This window comes from Neopsephotus bourkii, unplaced genomic scaffold (genome assembly GCF_033783945.1).
Source record: "Neopsephotus bourkii isolate Nb327-2 ecotype Australia unplaced genomic scaffold, CSIRO-AGI_Nbou_v1 NB_1250, whole genome shotgun sequence".
Classification (NCBI taxonomy): domain Eukaryota; kingdom Metazoa; phylum Chordata; class Aves; order Psittaciformes; family Psittacidae; genus Neopsephotus; species Neopsephotus bourkii.
In genome coordinates this window covers 5380285-5396592 of record NW_026901735.1, presented here as the reverse complement: position 1 = coordinate 5396592, position 16308 = coordinate 5380285, and the positions used below count along the sequence as shown (strand labels likewise).

The 16308-nt window shown below is 49.2% G+C and overlaps 2 protein-coding genes across 12 annotated transcripts in view; one reads left to right on the top strand and one right to left on the bottom strand.

Moving 5' to 3' along the window:
- Nucleotides 1-6188, top strand: part of RAVER2 (ribonucleoprotein, PTB binding 2) — a 36954-nt gene extending 30766 nt beyond the window's left edge. For 6 of the 8 annotated variants that reach the window (XM_061364935.1, XM_061364929.1, XM_061364927.1 and 3 more), the window contains 3 exons: nt 1156-1245; nt 1895-2023; nt 5453-6188. In XM_061364935.1, coding sequence (XP_061220919.1) covers nt 1156-1245; nt 1895-2023; nt 5453-5599 — 366 coding nt within the window. In that variant the 3' untranslated portion in view covers nt 5600-6188. The remainder of the gene's footprint in view (nt 1-1155; nt 1246-1894; nt 2024-5452) is intronic. The other 2 variants (XM_061364931.1, XM_061364933.1) reach the window with 2 other exon arrangements.
- A 2813-nt stretch (nt 6189-9001) lies between these two features.
- Nucleotides 9002-16308, bottom strand: part of JAK1 (Janus kinase 1) — a 62468-nt gene continuing 55161 nt past the window's right edge. For 2 of the 4 annotated variants that reach the window (XM_061364923.1, XM_061364924.1), the window contains exons 16-26: nt 15915-16050; nt 15109-15260; nt 13925-14075; nt 13134-13228; nt 12771-12963; nt 11888-12012; nt 11354-11526; nt 10764-10881; nt 10194-10304; nt 9345-9442; nt 9002-9183 (exon numbers count right to left, since the gene is read on the bottom strand). In XM_061364923.1, the coding sequence (XP_061220907.1) occupies nt 9159-9183; nt 9345-9442; nt 10194-10304; nt 10764-10881; nt 11354-11526; nt 11888-12012; nt 12771-12963; nt 13134-13228; nt 13925-14075; nt 15109-15260; nt 15915-16050 (1377 nt within the window). In that variant the 3' untranslated portion in view covers nt 9002-9158. Of the gene's footprint in view, nt 9184-9274; nt 9443-10193; nt 10305-10763; nt 10882-11353; nt 11527-11887; nt 12013-12770; nt 12964-13133; nt 13229-13924; nt 14076-15108; nt 15261-15914; nt 16051-16308 lie in introns of those variants that run through there. The other 2 variants (XM_061364926.1, XM_061364925.1) reach the window with 1 other exon arrangement.

Sequence of the window (16308 nt, the reverse complement as noted above, 5' to 3'; positions counted from 1 at the left end):
TCTACCAGAAGTTCCTGTATAGCCTGGGGAATTTCTGCACTCTCAGCCAGCTGGCTTCACTGCGTTATATACCCTGTTTGGTGATCAGAGCATGGCTGTTGGTGTGGAGGGCTGCCCCTTGGCTGGGGGGGTGTTGCAGCACTGCGAGCAAGTAGCTGGGTTTCTCAGACATTGGGACACTGAAATACCATTTCCATAGCTTCGTTATCACTGGTCTGTGTAGAAATACAGTTATATACAAATCAGATAGGAGAGCAGGATCATAGTGATCTGTATAAAATCTGTGCTGAGGCACCCAGCCTGGCTCTGCTCTATGTCTCCTCCTGCCCTGCTCTCTCCTCCCGTGGTAGAGAGGCAGAAACAAGCTGCTGGCAGAAAGCTGTGTTTCTCCCAAACTCCTGAGGTGGAGCAGGGTTCCCATGGGAGTCATTGGGTCTGGGGGTTGGAGAGTGGGCCCGTGGATGGGAACAGGGGTTGTTTTGTATTAGGAGGGTCTCAGCCTGATGAGGAGAGGTTCACTGCAGCAGGGAGCTGTGCCAGGGGCCAGACCCATCTTCTCATCAGATCAGACCTGGTGTATGTCTGGTGACAGATCTGGTGACAGTTGTGGGTTAGAGAAGCACGAGGTATGTCCTATGAGCCATTGTGCTTTGTGTTTCATGTAAGCACTATCGTAGTCTTCAGTAGTTTGTTTAAATCTGATTATTGGCTTTAAATATATTTTGATGTTTCCTAGAGGTAGTTCCTAACCCCAAATCCTTAAATACTATCCCCAAAAATCAGTAGTATTGTAGTATAAATGTTATTAATGTTATCTTTAGTAACATGAAGGACTCAAAGGATGTCTCTGAGGTGCAGAGGTGCCACAGTCACCACTCAGCTGCATTTTTGTACTGCCTGTTCCTTCCACGTGACAGAAACTGCGTTGTACTTGTGTCTGCTGCCAAAGCAGTGATGCCTCATCTATCTTCTAAGCACTTATGTAGTTTAAATGTTTGGTTTGAGCATTATCCCTGGTGTTAAGCATGTTCTGATGCTTCTTGGAGAGCTTTGCCTTTTATTCTTTCTCATGTCCTGCAAGGCCATTGGAATTGATTTCATTTAAAGTCATCTTAGTAGACAGCTAATGGGAAGAGGTTTTCTCCTCCTTTATAGGAGGCTGTTCAGCAGTGGTATCAGCATTATGCTCAGGCATATAACCCTACCCAGGCAAGAGTTGATGAATTTGAAAATGAAGCCTCTGAGGTGAGAAATGATTCTGTTTTCTTCCTGTCTCCATTGGCTGTTTCACCCATCAGCTGCAAGGCTGCTTTTGGACTCTGAACACATGCTTTGGTTGTTGACAGTGGCTGCTGCTGCCGTTGGTACTGGAGGAATAAGGGGCTGGAGAGTGTGGGGTCGATGGCACTGCATGGTCATGGTCACCTTCTGCAGGGCAGCCCTGCACAGTTTCCTCCAGGATTTATACTCACGCTTCCAATTGTACCTGCCAGGAATATCCCTCTCTGAAATCCCACAATCCAATTACCTGTTAGAGGTCAGGAGTGTATTAAAATACTCCTACCAGGATAGAGCACACCATAATGTTAGTTCCCAGTGAGTGGCTGCAGGATTGTTCTCACCAAGGCCATTACGTGGCCCAAGGTGTCTGTGACTAATGAGAAGCACACTGATTTATTAAAGAATTGTGTGAACCATCCCCAAATTCATGATTTTGCTCCCTAAATCGCTGCATGCCTGCGCTGCTGTGAACTACACGCTCCTTTTAGCAACTGAGTGTGACTCAGATGTTTTCATACCTGCTGAGTGCTCATTATTATACCAAGTAAAAATGAATTCTTAAACCTTTTCTCTTTCACCTTCTGGATGGTCGTGGATCCCGTTCTGCATTTAGGATTCTACAGGTGGATCTTACCCAGCCTACAGTCCCTGCTTGCAGGTCATGCCTACACTTTACAGTGGAGCCCAGGGATCATACCAGCCGGGCAGCTTGCAGCTTCCTCCACAAACCCCATTAAATAAGGTGAGAGGAGAGATGGGGCAGAGCTGCTGCAGATGCAGCTCCTGGTGGAGGTGCTGCTGGTTTGTCTTGTGCTGCCACCGAGTGGACTTTGGACCCACGACAAGCCAAGGCAGAGCTTTTCCACTGCATCCATGCTCCTCAGGATCCCGAGTGGCTCAGGATCACACGCAGTTCCTGGTGGATGTGATATATTAAAGCAGTGGTTGGGCAGAGTGTGCCAGCGCCAGGGCCTCTTGGAGCCCTCCAGCACCCTGGAGATCAGTGCTCTGCACTGCCCACAAACACCAAACCCCACAGCAAAGAAAGGCAAGGTGTTACTGAGCAAATGTCTTGCAGGGATGGTCTAGTGGAAGGTGTCCCTGTCCTTGGCATAAGGATAGGAACTAGATGGTCTTTAAGGTCTCTCGCAACCCAAAGCACTCTAGGATTCTATGGTCTGTGGGGGTGGATGTGCAAAAATGCCTTGAAGGAGGCACATTAGGAAGTGAAAAAGGAGGAGGTAGTTCATACTGGGTTTAGATGATTCTTTTTGCCTTGCATGCAGATGGTTTGCAATGAGTGCCACTGGGATAAAACCTCTGAAGTGAAGTATAGCAAGTCAAGGCAGTGTCTAGGTTACCAACAGCCTCCACTCTGTAATACTCTTAACTGGATCTTGGGAGGAATACCATTTTAAAATGTCTTTCATTTGAAATCATAACAGACTTCAGCCAAACTCATTGAGTGAAGCTGCTTTTTTGTCTGTAGCACATTGTAGACCCTTAGTTTTCATCAATAAAAGATGCAGGAGGGATGGGGAGATGCAATGGAAGCAGTGAGGACCAGATTACAGGAGGCTGTAGTCTGGACTAACAGGAGGCTGGTTTAACACAGGGTGAGACAGTGGGGATTAAAGCTTTATTCAGTCTGAACAAAGGACTCCTCATTTCCTGAGTGCTTCAGAAGTGCTGAGGAATTCATACCCCATGCTGTAAGTAAATCACATTGCTCCTGGATGGGAGAGCCCTTAGGAGCTGGATGATCATCTGGTTTGGAGTGGCTGCAGGTAGGTATGCCCAACAGGCTGCTGCCTGTGTGATCCAGCCCCAGCCATGAGACCTGTGATGATCTCTCTGATGACACTGACCTGGCTTTCCAGCCTCAGAGGCAGCTCGTGGCCCTCTGCACCGTGTCTGGGCACACCAAGAGGCTGAAGCAGCAATCGCAGCAGGGAGAGCTCAGGGGCCCAGCCTCCTGCCTGGCTCTGTCGTGACAGTAAATCCCTTTGGCGCATAGGGGTTAGTAGCTGGATTCAGCACATGATGTTCTGGCATTCAGAAGCTCACATCTCAGACTTGGCATGAGATTCCTGGGTTTTGAAGGAGGTTTAGGAGCACACAGCTGTAGCAATCCATGGTTCCTAGACAGGAGACAAGGCCTGCCCAGAGCTGGTTTTGGCTTAAAGATGGTCAAGGCTTGAACACGTTGCCATGGGCTGTGAAATCTCTTGCTGTGTGCAGCAGAAAGAGCTTTCAGGTTCCCAGCATCTCTGATATGACTGGAAATGAGTGGAATTGTGACAGGAGAAGGAGGGGGTCTGTGCTTTGAGCTAACTGAACCCTTCAGTTCAGGAAGGTTTGAGTGTGGAGGTGATGCTGAGCAGTTGCTCAGGAGGTTGTCTGGATGCCAGATGCCATAGAAGGCAGGAGAGCGGCTGGTCCCTTGGCACAGTGAAACACAGAATCATTCCTGGAATCAGGAGGTAAATCCCAGTGCAGGGGGCACACAGGCTGGTCCCCATGAGGCTCAGTGTCAGTTCAGTGTGTGCTCACATGTGCATGTGCTTGCTTTAACCCTACAGCCTGTTTTCCCCCTGCTGCTGTGGGCTGGGGTTTGGAGGTGAGAAGGAGCATGGTTGGAGGCTGTATGAAGCATGTGGTGGTGATGCTGCACTCTGCCACGTGAGCCAGGACACGTGGAGGGTCACAGTGCATGTGTGACACCCCCATGGCTCTTAGAAGTGCAGGAGAGAGGATGGGAGGAGGGTGAAGTCTCTCCTTAAGCAGGGTCTATTTATGATAATGACAAGTGCATCCTAAAATGAACTTGGACTTAGCAGAGGGTAATTTGATTTGTGACTGTGAACTAGCAAGGGATGCTTCTAGGAAGGGTTTGGCTCAGGGACATTTGGTCAGCTCAGCTGCTCCTTTGATTAAGGAAATAGCATCCCAGCTTGGGAAATGTGTTAAGGTCCATAAAATTCTTACACCAGCATGAACCAGAATCCTACAGCTTCTGATAGGAGCCACACTTCCAGCCGGGACACGCAGCAGGGCTGAGCAGGTCGTGGTGAGCTCAGGTTCAGGTGATTGATTGCTATGGGGCAGATGTTCAGTGGTGTCCAAGTGACTGCTCAAGCCATTTGGTAATTAAATGAATGACACAGGGGGAAAGGGAAGTGGCACAGGGTGCCCAGAGAAGCTGTGGCTGCCCCATCCCTGGCAGTGCTCAAGGCCAGGTTGGACACAGGGGCTTGGAGCAAGCTGCTCCAGTGGAAGGGGTCCCTGCCCATGGCAGGGGTTGGAGGAGCTGCAAGGTCCCTTCCAACCCAAACCAGGCTGGGATTGTGTGATTCTGTGAAGTGAGTAAGCCCTTGATCAGGGTGGTAGGCTCTAATGTGGATGTGCAACTTCTAGTGCTGTAGGTGTGTGCATGGTGCAACAGCCTGCTCTGATGGATCCCATGGGGCCCTGAATCTGAGCCTTGTGTACCCTAAGGAGCACTTGGCAGTGGGGCACCATTAGGTTCCCTCCACCCTCACCAGAAACCCTGCTCTGGGACCCTCTGTGCTTCCTGTGTAGCAGAGGCAGGCATTTTAATTGAAGCTTTGATTAAAGAACCATTCCTGCTCTCTTTCACATCGGTACCACGTGTAAGCTCATGTCTGCAAGTGGCACATGGTTACCCTTAATCCACACCGCACACCCACTCCGGCTGGCTGGAAAGCAAGCCCTGCAGCGCCTGACTGGCTGTGATAGCAGTTTAACCCTTTCAGCTCTCTGAGAGAAACAGGGATGAAAGGTGGCCCGCTGGTGCCTTACATGAAGGGATGGTGATGCCTGGAGCAGCAGGGTGATGATCAGCACAGCTGTTTTACACATCTGCTTTTCAAACACACACTGTGGAGCAGGGCTGCCTGCCCCAGCCAGCCCTTTGCCCTCACAAAAATGCATGTCCAGTGGGGCACCAGTGCATTTACCATTGGGTTTTGCTAGGGAAAGGGCACAAACACTGACTCATGAGCTGTGTATAGCCGGACCTTCACGCCGAAGGAGTCGGGCCTTTGGAGTCAGCTCCTGGCTCCGGGTCCTTGATAATTCCCAGGCTGGAGCGTTATTTATTGATGCCCTTTGCTCAGGCTCATGTGTCACTTGTTTTCCTTGGCCTCAGGTGGCTCCAGCGAGAAGTGAGAAGCGAGGCTCCTCGTACCTGCTGTCCCCCCCCGAGCCCAGCCCCGTGGAGTACCTTGCCCAGCAGACTCAGGGCTCCGCAGCGCGTTACGCTGAATCCTCGCTGAAGAAGAAGCGCGTCTATTGACACCGCCACGGCCACTCCTGCCCCAGGGTGTGAGGGCAGGGTCTCGTACCTCTGCTATTTATTGCTGCCTTAACTTCAGACAAGTAATTCTTCTTTCTGTGTGGGTTAGAAGTATCCCCAGAGGAGCACCCTCTGTGCCGGGCGCGCTGCCGAGGAAGCGGTACGTATGGCGACGAGGTGAGCCGGGCCTCGGGAGGCAGACTTGCCTTCTGAAGGGAGGGGATGGAGCCTCCTTTGTCATCTGCCACGGCCAGCCACAGTGGGCTGAGGCTGACAGCACTGAGGAACTGGGTGAGTGTGGGGAGCTTCCCAGCTGAAAGCAATACAAGTCCTGAGGAGGGATCGCTGAGCCTTCCTCTTCTCCTCGGACCCGAGGGAGCTGAAAGATGAAGTCTTGATAGTAACTTTTTCTTATTTTTTTAACTGAGAATGTGGGGTTTTTTTCAGTCTTACTTTTTCCAGGATTAAGAGTTCTGCATTTACAGCCTTTAAATTTTTACTATATTTCCTCTTAATCCTGGAATGGAGATATACCAAATGTATTACCAGAGCCTCTGTGATGTTTTCAATAAATGTTTGTTTAAAGTAAGATGCTACACTGTGTGCTGCCTTGCAAGAGGAAAGCCAGCTGGGATAGGTGATACTTGGGCCATGCAGTTCCTTTAGCTGCTTTAAGCCAAGAATCCACCCGCAGCTTTTCCTTGGGTAAGTCATTTGTAGGCTGTGAATGCAGCTGTGTAAAGGGGTACATACGGTGAAGCACTGGCCTCCCTCAGTGGGTAAGGCAGGTAACTGAGAGGGGACAAAATCAACTGCCTCTTGTCCTTTTTGTGGCTTCTTCTGGCTCTGGATGCTTCAGCTGGAGCAGAAGCAACACGGCCCTACCCCTCAGATGATGGGTTAATCCTGCCTTCCTGCTCCTCACTGTATTTATTCATTTTGCCAAGCATTCTTACCTTTTGAAACTCGCTGTGCTCCAAAGCCTGCTAGCGCAGAGCAGCCTGGCTCTGGCTTTCACTCCATACGTACTACCTTTTGCATGTAGTAGTTCCAACTAGAGGAAACAGTATTTACTCACTCACCTGTCGCAGGGGTGCAGTACAGCCTTGCACCCATGCACTGTGAACCACAGCGTCCAGGAGCCAGGCTGCCTCTGCCCATCTCCCCAGCTTGAGTATGTCCGTCTTTTCTTTTTATAGTTAAAGACTTTGTAGTTTTAGCTTATCCATTGAGCAGCTTAGAGCAGAGTGTCTCTTTGCTGCTGTTCATCCTTGTAGCTGAAGACTCAGAACTCCTTACTTTTGAAGTCAATGTTTTTGACAGATCAGTTATGAGCCAATGCTCTGTGACGGCCCTGGAATCCTGCTGCAGATCCATTTGGACTCAAATCACTGAGCACTGAGACCACAGCCCAGGTCCTTCTTAATCTTGCTGTAGGTTAAACTGAAGCCATATTTGTGATACACAGAAAGCAACAAAAAGGTCTTAACTTCTGCCTTTTAAGCTTTGTAACATGATTGGGATGCATATTGAACATAGATTTAGTTTATACTTGGTTCAAGGCCAGGTTGGACACAGGGGCTTGGAGCAAGCTGCTCCAGTGGAAGGAGTCCCTGCCTGTGGTAGGGGTTAGAGCTGGAGGAGCTTTAAGGTCACTTCCCCCCCAGAAACCTCTCAGCAGCTGTGCTGGATGCCCAGCACCCAGCAGTGCAGGTTCCAGGGGTGTTCCTGGGGTTCTACAGCCGGTGTTGATCAATGCACTTGTACTGGTTTGTTCCCACTGTTTGTATATGCAGCTTTTTCAACTTACTGTGCTTCTCAATGGAAATAAATTGTTGGTACACAGTTAAAGTGGATTTCTGTGGGAGGAAAGCAGCTCTGGCCTACCTTTAAAGTAACCACTTAATGTGGGGAAAGGGTTTTTGGAAGTCAGCACGTTCTGATGCCAACGGAAAATCTTATTTTGGCCTTTTAACACCTAAAGGGGCCAACAAGAAACCCTTGGAGAGGGGCTTGGGACAAGGGCCTGTACGGCCAGGCCAAGGGGAATGGCTTGAACCTGCCCGAGGGGAGACTGAGCTGAGACCTTTGAGCAGCTTCCAGTGGAAGGTTCGGGGGGGGGCTGGAACTCACCAGTCTTTAAGGTCCCTTCCAAGCCAAATCCTGGGATTCTGTGATCCCCAGGGAAGTGACGTTACATTTAAAAACCTGTCTTTGATTTCTGATTTAAAAAGCTGGGCACGTGGAGAAAAAGAAAGTTTATTCATTGGATTTGTTTGTATAAAGAGTAACAAAGCGCTGACAGATTGAAATCAGGCCATAAGGGACGTACATACAGAAAAAACAGGTAATACTGTAAAAATAAATCTGACCTCCTTGCAGCTCATAATTACAATTATATATATATATGTATATATATATAAAGACATCTTTCTGTATGGCCAGAACTCTCTCTTCAAAGCATTTTCAAACATGATGGCCCAGGCTCTAGACCACAGGGCAGCAAAAGGTTTCCCCTTCAAGCACTGTTCCTTGAAGCCTGGTGGCTTCTCCGAGCCAGGCACCATTCCACACTTCACCTGCTGCTGGGTTCAACGCTCAGCCTGGTCCTGACACTACAGTGGTGGTGGTGGTCCCAGTCCGGCCCCGCTGGCTTCCCTTTGGTTCCTTCATCCTGCCATGAGCATGGTTTGAGTCCAGAAGCCAACCTAACCAAAGGCCAGTCACCACCTCAGGCCAAACGAAGGGCTTTAGAGAAGATCAGCAGCAATGACTGATAGAACATGCTGGCCAAAGAAACCACTGCCCAAAACTGCTGGTCACAGAAAGGCTCCAGGTCTTCTGCTCCTCATCCGAGATGCTCAGTCCTTGCTTTTAGCTAATTCCTCATGGGTAGGGGAGCTCTCCCCTGCAGTCTGTACATGGATTCCTATTCTTGTCCATTCCCAAAGTACGTGGTAATGAAGTTCACAGTGCTAGAGCTCACCTGTGGTGCCAGCTGCAAAGCCTTTGTAGGTTTAATGGCTACATAACCAGTGGAGACTTCAGCAGGTACAAATGGGTCATGTGGGAGGGGAAAAGCAACTGCATTCATCCAGAAATGGGGTTTGTCACTGAAATGGGATGCTCTACATGTGGAGCCGTGCTTTTGGGGGTTGCTTTTTGGACCATCACCACAGTCAAGCAGCTGTGTTTCCACTGTGTGAATTGCTCAGAACTGCAGACCGGGTCAGACCAGCACATTCCTTTGTCTTCTCGGGATTTTTATGCTAGATTTGGGTTTCTGTGATGAAAACTGAAGTGCACATGAAGGCTGTTTGGCAAACTTGTTTTAAAACCTCAAACCCCATGAAAACTAACGTACTGCATTAAATCCTCTTGCGTGGTTCAGCTCTTACGTGCCCAGCAGACTTGCTGCAATGCCACAGGTAGCACACACGGAACGTTTTTAGACATCGTGGTAGTTCACACTGTGGCAAGACCAGAATGGGCTAAAGCTAAAACTGCCTCGCACTAACAGCAGCAAGAAGAGTTGAAGCTATTGTTTCTGCCATACCTTTTAATTCACTTGATCCAACTGTTGACTAAAATTCAAAAGGAAAACTAGTGGAAAAAGGCTCCTTTAAACCACATTAGCACAGTCAGAGTACAAATTACAGTAGTTATAAAAAAAACAAAGGTTTTGGGCATTTCTGTGTTGACGCACATTGAAGGTACTGACAGGATATACAAAACAATGAATTACATTTTACTCATAATGGTTTCAAACCCTTGGATCAGATTGTGGAAGGTCGTCCGTTCGTCGTGCTTGAAGATCCAGCACTTCCTCATCAGCTGGTCCACCTAACGACAACGAGAGGCGTTTATAAAGGAGGAGTGAAGCATCCCAACCCAAATCACTCTGTGGTTCTCTGGTTCAAATGAATCTAAGTTCCTAACCCTGGACATGGCTTTGTCACCTGGACAAAGCTTTTGGGAACAAACATTTTCCCCAAAGATGTTAAAAAGGCAACAGATAGGATTAAAAGGCCAGGTTGGACACAGGGGCTTGGAGCAAGCTGTTCCAGTGGAAGGGGTCCCTGCCCGTGGCAGGGGTTGGAGCTGGGTGAGCTTTAAGGTCCCTTCAGCACAAACCAGGCTGGGATCTGATTTGTTTTTTCCAGTAACTGTAATGGAGCAGATTCTCACTGCTGAGGAATGAACAGTGACAGAAACACGCCTTGGATTGCAGTCAGAATTAATACATGCTATTAGTGGGGGGCTCTTTGTTGAAGTAAAGGTGTATGTTTGACAGCACAAGCAACTGATGCAGCGGTAGTGCTGACAGCCTGAACCATGGTGGTGCTCAGTCTGGGGTCTGCACACCCAGGAAATGCATATTGCAAAAATCAGAAGGATTCTGAATGCATTTTACATGAATCCAGACACTAAGCAAAGTCCTTCACCCCTCTGAAGGGATGTCCCAAACTTGGGAACACCGGTACCAGAAAAACCCCAGAAATGCCTTTTTAGCAGGTTTTCCTACCAGGATCTGGTGCTATTTGGTGCTGAAGGGCGGGCACCAATACAACAAACACATGGGTGCAGCCATTACCTCCTCCGGGCAGCTGGGTGGCCGTGGCAAACGCTTCTCCTCGTGCAAGACCCGCACCAGCCGCGCCACCGTCATCTGCCCCTGCGTGGGGCCGATCATTTTCAGGAACTCCTGTGGAAAGAGCTGCGTCAGCCCCACATCCCCCAGCCCGCACCGATGCAGGGCGCCCAGCTTGGCATTAAGGTGGGCTTTGCATCCCAAAGCAAAAACGAACGGTGGGTGCTCAGTGTAGAGACAGCACGCACCAGATACTCGCAATAGGAAATAGCAACACTTACGTAGAGCTTCCTCAGCAGGATGTGCAGTCACAACTTGCCTCTGTACAGGCTCTTTAGTGAAAGACAACCATAAGGGCTGCTTTCATCAGAGATTCATCCACTTCTTGTTCCCAAAAATATATATATTATACATCATATATATGGACAGAGCCCTGGTTTAGTGGGAGGTGTCCCTGCTCATGGCAGGGGGTTGGAACTGGATGATCTCAAGGTCCTTTCCAACCCTGACTATTCCATGATTCTGTATCTGATTAAAGCTACTTGCACAGCCATTTCCTTCCCATCCACTTACTGCCATGGGGCTGGACTCCGAGTCACAGTAGGTAAGCAGCTCGTACAGTGTCACCCCAAATGACCAGACATCCGAGGCGATGTAGAACTTGCTCTGAAGCAAGCATTCTGGGGCATACCTGTGGACACAGCACAACAGTGTTGATCTTCATCCAGAGCCACACAAATCTCACACCTGCACCACCCATCTGCATTTAAAGTGAACTAAAGAGACGTGTTCTGCATTTGGAGAGTCCTTGCACATAAACTAATGTGTCCATAGGGCTTGAGATGCCACAGAAGTAGTAAATGAGGGACAAGTGTTACACAGCGAGTCACTGTGAAACTAAAAGAGACTAAATCATGGGAATTAAGGTTTTAAGTGGAGGAAGAAATAAATGGCACAGAGTAGGTAAGGAAGTGTAGTCTACCAGGTGCCTTCTCCTTCCTCTGATATGGGACCTTCATTTACTTTCCTTGCTCTGTTGGATATTTCAGTCTCTTACCAAAACCACAAAACCCTTCAGGACACCTAAAAGCCAAAGCCTGCAGGAGCAGATGAGTTACTGCACTGCCCACTCTGCTTAAAGGACAGGAGTTATGAGTTACTACCAGAAGACAGGGCTGTCGAGGTCGTCTTTGACTGTGTAGTACTCCTTGTCTGTCTCGATGGCTTTGGTGAGCCCGAAGTCCCCAATCTTCACCCGGTTCTCGCTTTCAACAAGGACGTTTCTTGCTGCCAGGTCACGGTGCACGTACTGACGGGAGCCCAGGTAATCCATTCCCTGGGAGAAGAAAACCTTTTACACCACTTGCTCCAACTCACACCGCTTTCTCCACCTTCTCCTTGGCAGCAGCAGCTCTTTGTGTGCGGCCAGAACTGGCAGCTTGTGCCAACGCTTCTCAGTGCCCAGCCCACCACTAACCACAAACCCATCTTCTTATCACAAGCTCTCAGGGGAGGGGACCTGGTGATCCTTCCCTAGCACCTGAAGCACAGGAGGGACTGCTTCAGGATCCAGGCCCTTGGGACAAAGGAAGGAGAAAGGTTCGCTAGGCAAGGCCCTCCTCCCCTTCCCTCTATTCCATTACACATCAAACTGCACAAGCAGAAGAGCTGCCCGAAGGCTCTGGTGCCAGGCTCACCCTGCAGATCTGAACCGCGTAGCGGAGAAGCTGTTTGAGGTTGATTTTGTTCTTGTTCCGTGGCAGGTACTCCTTCAGGCTCCCAGAAGGAAGAAATTCCATGATGAGTTTAATCCCACTTCCACCTAACAACAGAGCGAGGGTTTAACATCACCCTTCTCACACCATTAACTGGCAGCATTTGTAATGGTTTCATGTGAGCATGGCCACACTATGGGCTAAATCCCAGTGACAGTCCCTGCACAACCCAGTAAAGAATCTATTCAAGCAGGACAGTTACTGAACTTGTAATACTGGCTTAGAACAATCACTACTGAAAAGCAAAAGTATAGAACAAGCGAGCTCTCTTCTATGAATACTGGGTGCTTCCAGCACTGACCTCTGGGTTTAAGGGGTGATGACCCAGCTGCAGTGGTCAGCTCACTCCTGAACAGACCCCATCACCCTGCCCAGGTGCTCAGTTTTGTATGGGTTTCATGAGAACACTGACCCTGTTGCTCACATCCAGGCTTGCCCAGCACAGACATGGGCAGGAGCAAGGCTTCAGAGATAAGCCTTGGGGGGCATTGGAAGAGGTTGCCCAGAGAAGCTGCGGCTGCCCCATCCCTGGCAGTGTTCAAGGCCAGGTTGGACACAGGGGCTTGGAGCAAGCTGCTCCAGTGGAAGGGGTCCCTGCCCGTGGCAGGGGTTGGGGCTGGAGGAGCTTTAAGGTCCCTTCAACCCAAACCAGGCTGGGATTCTATGGTAAATTGCTGCTTTTTCCATAAAGAAAATGACCCAAACCCCTAAGACTGAACTAAGGATGTTCTACTTTTTAAAACGCTTCATTTTTAAAGGACAACCCTTTTAGTGTGCACTTCTAATATTCACCGTGAAGACTTACCATCCTCTGTGCAAATTCCCTTATATTTGACAATGTTCTCGTGATAAAGATTCCTCAAGATCTCTATTTCCTTCTTGAGATCAGCGATGTGATTCCCTCCACTCTCTGGCTTCAGGGATTTAACTGCCACTTGCTCCCCTGTATTGTCACCTTCTGGGTCATACCTGCAAAGTTCCACCTTGCCAAAGTGGCCCTGATTGTGAAAGAAGGAAGAGTGTTATTTAACACAGCCCTTGCTAACCACGCTGTTACTGACGGGCTATTTTGGGTGTTTATGACTCCCACCTTCCTGCTGTGACACAGGAAGCACACACAGCTGTGTACACACACGTATCCGTGTTCTGCTCCTGACATCCCTCTTACCTCTCCCAAATCACGGATTCTTTTCAAGAACCTCTTCTCAAAGACAGTGGGATCCACCTCTGTAAAGGGCTTCTTCTCTGAGACAATGTCAGGATCTAAGGGTGGGAAAAAGGTCTCAGGTCAGACAGATTCCTGCCAGGACATCTTGGACACCTCAGGGCATCCTTGCTCACTGCCACTGAGCTGTTCTTAGTGTGTCCATCCCTGCTGTCACAACTCCCCTTACTGAGATCCTGCCTCCTGTTTGACAGGGAGTTCCTTCCACTCGTACATCCCAGTCTGGCACTTGCTCATCTTCGCCCTCAGCCTTGTGGGTTGCTTGCTGGGTCTCCTTCCAGACATCCCGCCTTCCCTTGGTATACTTCCCACCCTCTAGTAGTTACTCAGCTTCCATGATTCTACATAACTAGATACAGGAGGCAAAATTATGCCCTTTATTGACTGACTGCTAGCTGCTTTGTAGGACCTTCAGCAGCAGGTCCTTCAGCAGGAATCAGAGCTGTCTGAGCCCTGTCGAAGTCTCATGGAGCTCAGAGACTGGAAATAAGGCTGTTGTATGAAATATGGACCCCCAAATGAGCCAGCAGTAACACCAACACAACTGCATGAATTAAACACATCCCACTTGCACTCATCTGCAGAAAGGGTTAGCTCCATTTCTGCAGGGACACCACACTGAGGGCATCGATACAACCAGACACATGGGAGAGTGCCCCTGGAGGGTCCTGCCTTGGCCAAATACAGCAGCCACCCTTATCCCTCCCTCCTGTGGCCCGAAGGCAAGGCCTTACTTTGTTCCTCCAGCTTGTTGATGTCTCTCATGATTGCTCTGAAGAAGGGTCTCTGATGGGGGTCATAGTTCATGCACTGCTTCATCAGGTCAGCCAGCTCCTTGCACGATGGTGTTGCCAACACAAAATGCCCCTCGTAGAACCTCTCCTTCTGTAAGGTGCAAAGGGAAAGTCCCGCTTGAATTGGAGCTTTTAACTTAATACACCCGTGTTCTACAGCAGAAAACGTGACCACTGGGTCCTTAATTCACAGTGGGCTTCTTATGACAAGGACCTCATCCTCTTCAGCAGTAACTCTAAACCATCTCCTACCCACAGAGAATTAGTACTGTGCTGAATCTGGTGTAGTTTTGGAGGAACCACTTCCAACACGTGAAGGTTCTACAACCCTCTGAGGTGATTTTTCCTCCAGGTTTGCCACGTTATTTATGCACTGGGATAAATGGCTGAGTGGAAGTGATCACCAGGGAAACACCACGGCACTGGCTGCTCTTCACAGCCCCTGAGAAGGTACCAGCTTCGGGGCAGATGGGATGAGGATGGACTTTCCTAAGCTCTGCCTTCCCCGTGCAGGAAGGGGACTGCACCCAGGGCAGCCAGTTCCTTTCAGCCACCTCCTGTAGTGCCTCAAGGACTCAGTCATTTCCTTCAGAGGAGCAGCAGCTGCTTTGCTCCATCCCCTTCCCAACACAGCAACACTTCAAGCATGTTTGGAACATGTGCTGAGGGACTCCAGCAGTGCTGCACAGACACTGCAGCAGGGAGGCAGCACGAGGCTTACTGAATGTCTTTTAGATTTCAGAGTGAATAATGGTGTCCCATGGGAGACTAGTTCTGAACCAACGTCCAAAAGACACAAGCAAGAACAGAACCACCTAAACGGCTTGTAAGCAGAACCTCCATCCCTTTGTAACTGGACACAGTGGTTAGGAAAGGGCAAATGTGAGAGCAGCACCAGTTCTGTTTAACTGAGAATGCTCAACAAGGTCAGGCTGAAGCAATAATGAGCAATTTCTACAGCAAGGACAAGAATTCCTGCTGCAACCTATGGCAGTTGACACAGACCAGCCCCTTACCAAGTCCAGCTGAGCTGGTTTCCTGCAAGGAAAGCTGGGTATGGGAACTGCAGCACCAAAGAGGCTGTATCGGAGATGTGAAGGTAAGGGTTATGTACACAGTTTTACCTCTGCTAACGTCTTGTCTTTCAGTGGGACTTCTCCATTATAGCAGATTTCCCACAGTGTTGTACCAAAGCTCCACTTATCTGCTGCAACACTCAGATTTTTGGAGTCTTCAACACATTCGGGTGCAATCCAGGGGATTCGCTCGACGCACTCTGAGATCAAGCACAGAATCAGTGCGGTCTGGAGTTAGTATCGAGGGGCTCAATAACAGCCTTCTAACTCACTTATTCTGGTCTAACACCCACTTCACTAAGCTAAACTGAAGCTGCACTATTTGTCCACCTCCAGGGAAATCTTCATTCCCAAACCCCTGTTCCCTGAAGGGTGTTCCTGTGCATTTTACAAGCTCGTGCCTTGAGCCATCCAGCAACTGAGATTCCTTCTGCATTATCTCACTTGACTTAACGTGACTTTAAGAGAAAGGAGTAAAACAAGCACCCACCATCAGCAACATTCTTTCACTTATTTACTGTTCAGATTCGTGAAAGCTGGCTGCTTCTACACTAGAGCCAGTTCCAGCTGGTATAAATGGTATAGATATACTGTAAGGAAAAAGTGAGGGTGCTGAGGCGCTGGCACAGGGTGCCCAGAGAAGCTGTGGCTGCCCCATCCCTGGCAGTGCTCAAGGCCAGGTTGGACACAGGGGCTTGGAGCAAGCTGCTCCAGTGGAAGGGGTCCCTGCCCATGGAAGGGGTTGGAACTGGATGAGCTTTAAGCTCCCTTCCAACACAAACCAGGCTGGGATTCTCTAGGCTCTTCCTTTCCCCTTCCCCACCAAAGAAAGCAATTCAGTTCCTGTACCATACCTTGTCTGGTCAGCACAGTTACTGGTATTCCTGGATCACTCAGCTTTATGAAGGGACCATATTCAGTGTCAATTCCCTCTCTTGCCAATAGGATGTTCTTAGTACACACATTTCCATGTACCAAATCCTTATCCTCCTGCGGGAAGGAAGGAAAAGAACAGTGAGCACAGTTCTCAATGCTCTGCAAGTGTTCTGACATACCCACAACACGGGGGAGCAGTGAAAAACATAAAAATACAGCTTGGAAGAAAGTATCCTAGAGAAAAACAGGGAAAGGGGGAATAGGGAAACATACTGTTCACTTTTAGGCACCATAATATTCCCTTTTCCACAAAGAGCATCACTGCAGGCACATGGCCTGCTGATAAAAAGGAGCTCACAACCTCCTCTGAGG